The sequence below is a fragment of the Phoxinus phoxinus genome, assembly GCF_949152265.1.
Source record: "Phoxinus phoxinus genome assembly, chromosome: 8".
Taxonomy (NCBI): domain Eukaryota; kingdom Metazoa; phylum Chordata; class Actinopteri; order Cypriniformes; family Leuciscidae; genus Phoxinus; species Phoxinus phoxinus.
Window position 1 is genome coordinate 29,241,661 of NC_136883.1, and position 8,091 is coordinate 29,249,751.

General features: G+C 39.1%; 1 protein-coding gene across 1 annotated transcript; it reads left to right on the forward strand.

The window, feature by feature from the left end:
- The first annotated feature begins 388 nt into the window (after positions 1-388).
- herpud1 (homocysteine-inducible, endoplasmic reticulum stress-inducible, ubiquitin-like domain member 1) lies at positions 389-7,367 on the forward strand. Its single transcript, XM_079620063.1, has 8 exons — positions 389-812; positions 1,458-1,535; positions 2,216-2,299; positions 2,668-2,825; positions 2,936-3,046; positions 4,718-5,083; positions 6,086-6,203; positions 6,312-7,367. The coding sequence occupies exons 1-8, from the start codon at positions 657-659 to the stop codon at positions 6,474-6,476; spliced, it is 1,236 nt and encodes a 411-aa protein (XP_079476189.1). The 5' UTR covers positions 389-656; the 3' UTR covers positions 6,477-7,367.
- The last annotated feature ends 724 nt before the right edge of the window (positions 7,368-8,091 follow it).

An 8,091-nucleotide genomic window follows, 5' to 3' on the forward strand; every position in this document is an offset into this window, starting at 1 on the left:
ACTTTAAAAAATAGTTAATTTAATCATTAAAAAGGTGTATAATTTGTGATTAAAATCAACTCAATTGAATTAAAATTAAACTATGTACAATGTTGATTTTAAGGGGAGACAGTAATTTTATTTTTAAACTATAGTTACTTTTCAAATTAAGTTAATTTTATGTTGACAATAATAGGCTTAAGTCTCTCAAAAAAAAAAAAAAACATGGATTCGAGCATCAACGCCCTGGGACCTCAAAGTGTCCCATAATCGTGAACAGACATGCTCATATTTCTTTAAAACTGTACTAAGATAAAGAAGCTCTCATAATAGCCATCTGATGCAATCATAACATTTACAGCAAACAGCGTGAAAAAAAAATCCAAAGGCTGTTTCTCAGTGCGCCTGCGCAGTGCGTGGGGCTTCAGGACAGGCTCCACGTCTGAACACGAGCTCGTCCCAGCCAATCACAGGCGGACACAGTGTGTTTGGAAACAACACACGCAAATACTTCATGGCTTATGAGCAGCCCGAAACTTCTTGAATCAGGAACCTCTACCTTTCCTTATCGTGTATTGTCCTTTTGACTAAATCGATTCGTGAAGTCTTCGAACATTCCTGTAGATATTTTATGCAGTTATTAATATAGTTCTAGTTGGTTAGATTGCGAAGGAAAAATGGAAAGTTCTAAGGTCTCGGATAAAGAGACCATCTCGCTGGTTATTAAAACGCCAAATCAGTTTCATGGCGATCAGCTGATCGAGGGAGTGCGCGTGGACTGGACCGTAAAAGACCTCAAATGTCACCTCTCCGAGGTTTATCCCAACAACCCGGTAGGTTTGGATTGGTTTCTTATTCTATGGGTGTCGGGTTACATCTAGCGAGTCGTAAGCATTCCTCAACATACAACACCCAGCTAGCATGGCTGAGCAATGCAGGAAATATCTTACTGTCAATAAATCATTTGCACTCTATAAACAGAAGATGATTTCCACCCCATTGGTCTCTGCTTTTATAATATTAGTAAATGTATAATTTATAATTTATCACATTATTCCTCTACTGTGTAGTTATTTTTCATTATACGGAAGCAACTTGAGTATGTACGTTACGTTAGCTGCTAACTTACATGTGAAATTTGTTGTATGTTTTTAAGTTACTTCTCACAAACATCTGTCATTTCAACCATAAATTCAAATTGTGCAAAAACAGACGGTTACACTTTATTTTAAGGTAACGTAGTTACATTGTACTCACTTAAGTATTTAGTAATATTAATTAACTAACGTTACATGTACTTACTGAAGAAGACACGAGTTATGGTTTGGTTTTGGGTTAGTTACTTGTAATTATGCATAATTTTCTGTTATTACTATTGTAAGAACATGTAGTAACGTGTAACTACGTCACCTTGAAATAAAGTGTTACAAAATGGACTTTCTATGCACTATCTGACGTTTGGACTAATTTTCTTTTAGGCTGAGAAAGACCAGAGACTCATTTACTCAGGCAAGCTGCTTCAGGACAACCTGCTTGTGAGAGATGTTTTCTCAAAGGTGAGGGACTTTACCATCTATGGGGTGCGTTTTTTGTGTTTATTTCAGGGTTGACAAGTGATTTTATTATTAAACAAATACAATTTTAAACTTATTATTTCCTATTTTATAAAATACTCTTTACCAGTAGGAGCATCAAAAATAATCACAAGCATATTAAGTAAGTTTACAGTAGAAATAAAGCATTGTCCATGTCCCTAAAACAAAATTCAGAGTCACAGAAAAGATTCAATGTATACATTTAGCTATCCTGAAAGGCAGGGGTGTTGGCAAAACACTTGATAGTTTTGTCATTGATTATGTCAAAGCAACAACAACAAATAACGGGTGGACCCACAGACACCTCTTGTACTGTATCCTCAGCCTGATCTTCTTACCATGTTCTCCAGTGAGTCTAATTTAAAAGCTGCGCAGAGAAACAACACTTAGCAGCCTCTCAAGCGAGTTGTGAATTTGAAAAAAGGACATTTGCTGTAACATGGTGAAAGCCTGTCACCGGATAGACTTACATGCCACCAAAGCGTGACACGGAGATAAAAAAATGTGATAGTCTCATGGTTTATCCAATCTCTCAAAGCTTCCTCTTTCACAAAATGATAGTTCCTTTGGTGTATGCCTTTGCCACCTCAAAAAGCATGTTAACTATTGTTTCTGAAAAAAAAAAAACCCTTTTTCTGCAGGTTCCTTCAGATACCAAGCCCACGCTTCACCTGGTGTGTGCTGTGAGACCCCAACCTGCTGCCCAGCTAGGAGCAAGACCCAAAGTATGTTATTCCCATCTACTGTTTATATTAGGCTGTTGCCATGTGGTAAGATATAGTGCTACATTTAAAAACAGACATTCTGTTTATTTATAAGTTTCATGTCCTGAATTTAGCTCCAAGGCAATATATTTGATATGGTTCACTTCAGATGTGGCGGTTTACTGTCTCTCAGGGTAATGCTGTGCTTGTTCAGTTGGGTGGAGATATCACCACACAGCTGCTTACTTCCTGTTCCTTTCCGCATCCTTGTTTGCATAAACCAAAACGCTGTAGCAGATTTCACATGAAGTTTCATAGTGCCTCGTGCACCTGTTCTGGTTTTCCTGCTTAAAACTCAAGTGTGTTTCTCTCTCAAATCTTTGGTGTAGGTGACATCAACACAGCAGCTGAGTTCCCAGCCCTCCCCACTAACTGCTACCCAGAGCTCAGAGTCTCCAGGACCGTCCGTGACCTCTGTACCCTCCGCGGATGGCCTTAGACAGCGAGGTCATGCCGCCTGGCCTGGCACTAGTGCTGACACATCTACGTGAGTTCTTGTCTTTTGTCAAATTGAGATTCAGTGCTGTAAGTATTAAAGGCGTATGGTTGTTAATGTGTAAGTTGAGTGTAATGTTAAAGTTTGTCCTTCATTTACAGGCCTGTAACAGCAACGATGACCCACCCGGCCTTCCCCACGTACTCCCTTTACAGTCCACAACAGCTTCTGTGGTTGCAGCAAATGTATGCCCGCCAATACTACATGCAATAGTAAGTACACCCTATATAGACATATTACAGTGTTATGCTGCACGATTTAGGTTAAAAAAAACAAAACATGTAATTGCACATTTTTTCCTTCCTTATCTAAATTGCGATTGTAAAATGAGATAAAAATAAATAAATTAAAAAGCTCCAGGTATGCATGTTTTTAGGGCTTCACAATTTGGCACATTTTTTTATCATCATCAAAGTGCCTCTATATGCTTTTTTGAATATTACATTCCATGCAATGTGTAATATAGCTGTTTGTGAACGAAAAATGTCTGCAAAGATCAAAGTGTCTCCTAAAAGAAAGAATCGATTCTGAACTTCTGAAACGAGTCGTCAACAATTCCAGTCTCCCCTCCTGTTACATACCTACGTAATAGAGTACGGATCGGGACGAATTTTTCAGTCCGAGCCCGGCCCGCGTCCGACAGAGCAGTAACCGAACCCGACCCGAGCCCGACAGGCATAAAGATATTTATGTTCGAGCCCGACCCGAGACCGGCAGTTAAAATCCCTTTTTTTTCTCATACTAATGACAATTGTACGTTTGTTTGTGTGGAAAGCCCGCTTTTAATAAGCAACTGTAGGAAGGCAATCGGAAATGTCAACAGGACAAGCGCATCAGCGCGCGGAGCAACAAGCGCTCTTAACACCTGGCGCGCGCACATTATGCACGTGTTTCGTTGTCACGGCTACATAAACAAATGTCCGCACACAGGAAGACGGATGTTATGGTAATATTTTACATGTATTTTAATCACAAAAACGAACGTTTGCATCAAGTGAAAGCATCAGGCACATCGGCTACCTACATAATAAGCTGTTTTAAATTTAAAATGTTTAATGCCTTATCGCGCTGATGTAACCGAGCCCGACCCGAACCCGAACATCATTTCTAAATATCTGTCCGAACCCGGCCGGGCCCGTCGGGCTTGGGTCGGGTATCCATCCTCTACTACGTAACAATGTAACAAAGTTACATAATGCCAACCTATAGTCTTCATTTGCTGACAACGTATGGTCAACTGTTTCAGCGCTGCAAATCCACTTTGCATGCAGTTCAAAAGGATAAGGACTCACACTGGAACTGGTACGGAATAACCAATGTCATTGTGCTTCCGGAGCTAAAATTCATATATAGTGACAAGCTGTAGACCAATCACAACAGACTGGGAGCCGTCTGATCATTTAGAGCAGAGTACGTTCGCAGAGAGGAGGGATTTAGAGAGACTGAATCTTCGAACAAACTGTAAAATATACATATAAAATAAACATATAAAATGTATATTATGAGAAAAGACAAGTGGTTTTGGCCTTGGATACATGTAAACCTATTTTAGGAGACCTCCAAAACAAAATTAGGAGGGTTTAAATTGTATAATAGGGGCACTTTAAATGTATTATTACTATTAAATAAAAATATTAGCAAGATATGAAATCTTATCTAGTAGTAATTTTGTAAAAAATTACAAAACCTAATATTTATGGCTGTCTTAATTTCTTTATTTTCAAACATTTTACCATCAAACTTTTATTTATTTAAATCGCAGCCTTTGTGATTTGATAATCGCCATATCGCGATTTTGGTTTAAGATTAATCTTGCAGCCATATTATATGCAGGCCTATCAGACTGTTGTACAACCTGTGAATGAAACGTCTGTTTGTTTCAGTCACGCTGCCATGACAGCTGCCGCCTCCGCTCCGATGGCCGCCCCTGCCGCCGCTACCTCACTGCCTGTCGGCCCTCATCAAGCCGCTGTACCTGCAGCTTTACCCAATCAAGGTCCCATCAACAACCTGCCAGCCAATCAGAACGCCCCAGGTCCTGCGTTCATCAACCCAGAGGGAGCAAACCAGAACCTGAGAATGAATGCCCAGGGTGGCCCTGTGATGGAAGACGAGGAGGACATAAACCGCGACTGGCTGGACTGGGTGTACACAGCATCCCGATTGGGTGTCTTCCTGAGCATTGTGTACTACTACTCCAGCATGAGCCGCTTCGTCCTGGTCATGAGCAGCCTGGTTATCATGTACCTGTAAGTTTAAACTGAACGCCAAACGTCTATTTTGTAATTTTGTAAACATAATATTCAGAAACATGTGGTTAGTGTTTTCAAGTCAGTTGCTCTGGGATTGGACTACACTGGTCACACTGTATGTTTTTAATTCACTAAAGAATCAGTTCATAAGAGTCATTTGTTTGGGAGTTGGACTTCTCTAAAAAAGAATGAGTTGAAGTTCACGCTGTATGTTTTTGATTCACTAAAAATTTGTTTAGGGAATTGGACTACACTGGTCACATTGTTTTTGTTTCACTGAAAAGAACCAGTTTATAAGAGCCATTTGTTTTGGGAAGTGGAATACACTGGTTGTGCTGTATGTTTTTGATTCACAAAAATGAAACGCCTCATAAGAATCATTCAGTTTGGTAGCACTGTATGTTTTGTGTTGCTGCGCCCCTGAATTATAGAGCAGGTATCTCTGAGTGTTTTAGAATGTTGTTTTGTCCACGTCAGTGGAAGAATGCAAGTGTGAGATCCGTTCATAAACACAGATACACACTCAGTTAGATAACTTCTGGCATTGAGCCATTTGTCAGTGTACAAACTATCACATGCATTCCTGAGCAGTATGAAAGGAATGAGTAGCTTATGCAAGCAAAAATTAGCAGAAGTACGCAGGATTCTCCCTGATCAGAAAGAAAACATCTTCCTGTACATGACTGCTGATTGGTTGGTGGCATTCTGGGACTTATTTTGTTGAGCTCCAGCTGTTATAACTGATAACAATTAACTTCTGATACTTTATCTCTGCAAACGTGGCAGTTTGACTAGTGCGTAGCACTCCAGCAATATTTAGCTTGATCTGAGGGTGTTCAATGTTAAGGCCTTATATTGACCCACCCTACCGTACAAACAGTTTGGGCGTCCTCTCGTGATTTAGTAATATATGAATGAGCACAGCTGAGGTGCTAATGGCTGACTATTTTAAAATAAATTGTGTCATTTTAATGGAAATTAAAATTTTCTCTCTTTCAGACACACAGCAGGCTGGTTTCCTTTTAGACGGAGACCCCAAGCCAGGCCTCACAATCAGCCAGCACCAGAGGTCATACAGAACCAGCAGAACCAAAATGATCTCAGACATCCAGAACCAGTGAGTCATAGTTTCTGTTTAAGAAAGAAAATAAGAACTAGTTATAATTTGGATTAGTGGCATGTGTGTGTGTTTTTTTTTTTTTATAATTCTCATTTTGTCTTGAAGGTGCCGCCCCCTGCTGAAGTGGAGGATGCCGAAGTTGTTGAACCCGCCATGATAGCAGTGCCTGTTACTCCAGTGAGACGACCCGTCCTATGGACAGCCTGGGTGTTTTTCAAAGCCTTTTTCGCTTCTTTGATACCTGAGGCTCCACAGGGCATTGCAAACTGAATTGGAAGCAGTCGGACTGAAACGACAAAAATGGACCCTTGGCTTGACCATTTAGACTGGACATTATACATGAAGGCTACAAGTACTAGAAATAGTAGCACTTTCCAGTCCTTTGCCTATGTGAACATTGATTGCACATTCTGTATAAACATAGACATGGAGTTGTAAATATTGCTGGACAGTTTTTGCTTAGCACTTTAGATAACCACACCGGCTGGAATCAATGGCATCAGTCTCCTGGCCTGATCCTCTTATATAGGCTCATGTCACCAGGGCTTCATTCTCTTGAAGTGCTCTACGATGAGTGATCCAAGGATTAAACTCATGGGATTACCTTATTAAGGTTCTAGTATAATGGACAACGAAGGCCATACATTGATTTTGCATGAATAGATGGAGGGTGCTTGGGAGAATGCATTTCTGGCACTTTGAAGCTAATGGTGTTTATGCAAGTTAAATATGCTTACATGTGCTCTTTTTTAAATTGTATTCAACCTGTGAAATGAATATTGTTAATATTTATGAAGAAGGTTTGGTATGCGTTCAAGTAGTTTGAGCAGAATTTGCAATTTAAAGAGCACCTGTGTTTGCTGTTGACTTTGCGATGAAACAAAGGCGAATGAATTTCAATTTCGATGACGTGCAATTTAGCATTTTCTTTACACAAAGGAACTGCACTTTGGTACCTGCAGGAGTGGAGGACAGAAATTAGGACAGGTATGGTTCTGAGAGACTAAAAAATATGTTTTTAATCTGGTATTTATCAACACTGTAGCATTGCTGTCATTTAATTGTATGTATAAAATAGCATTGTTTATTAACATTAATACGATAAGCCTCTTTGTACCAGAAAATGAAAAAAAGGAAATAAACAACTTTGTTTCAATTTCATATTGAAATTCTTTGAAAAGTGCAATAGAAATGCGATCTGCATTCTGTTTGTGTAACATAGGTTTTCTCCTATGTTTTGATTTTATTTTTTTGGCTTTTTTTTTTTATTTAAATTAATTTTAGGTTTTACCTTTAGCCACATGCTACCAATTTATGTACAAGTATTATTTCATGAAATGGTATTATTGAGATTTTTGCAAGTCGCATTATAATTAGCGTCTGCGTTCTGTGTATTATAAGCAAGAAGGGCAAGCTTTTTTTATTGTTTAAATATTTGATAGTGTCCTCTCAAGTTGTCACACACTGGCTTGGGTTGATCATCCAAACAAAGATGCTTGATGCAGATGAACGGTAAAATCACATTTAATAAACATCAGGAACCATACATAAAGACACCAGCACAAAACTTCAACACTGAGGCATTAAATACACACTGGCAATGAGGGAACTAAACAGGAAAAGGGAAACTATGTAAAAACGGAACAGAAAGAACTTCAAACTAAGAGTCCCAAAATACATAAACCAAAATCGTGACACATGTAACCTATATTTGGACAGACCGATGAATACTATAGTGATGATGAATAGAAACCTATCGTGGCCCGATTATAATATGTATGCCTAACTGTCTGTTGGCTTGAATCTGGTAAATATCATAACTTGTTTTTGTATGGCTTGTTCCTTTCTAAAGCCACTTTCTGTGGACTGTGGTGATGACGTCTAG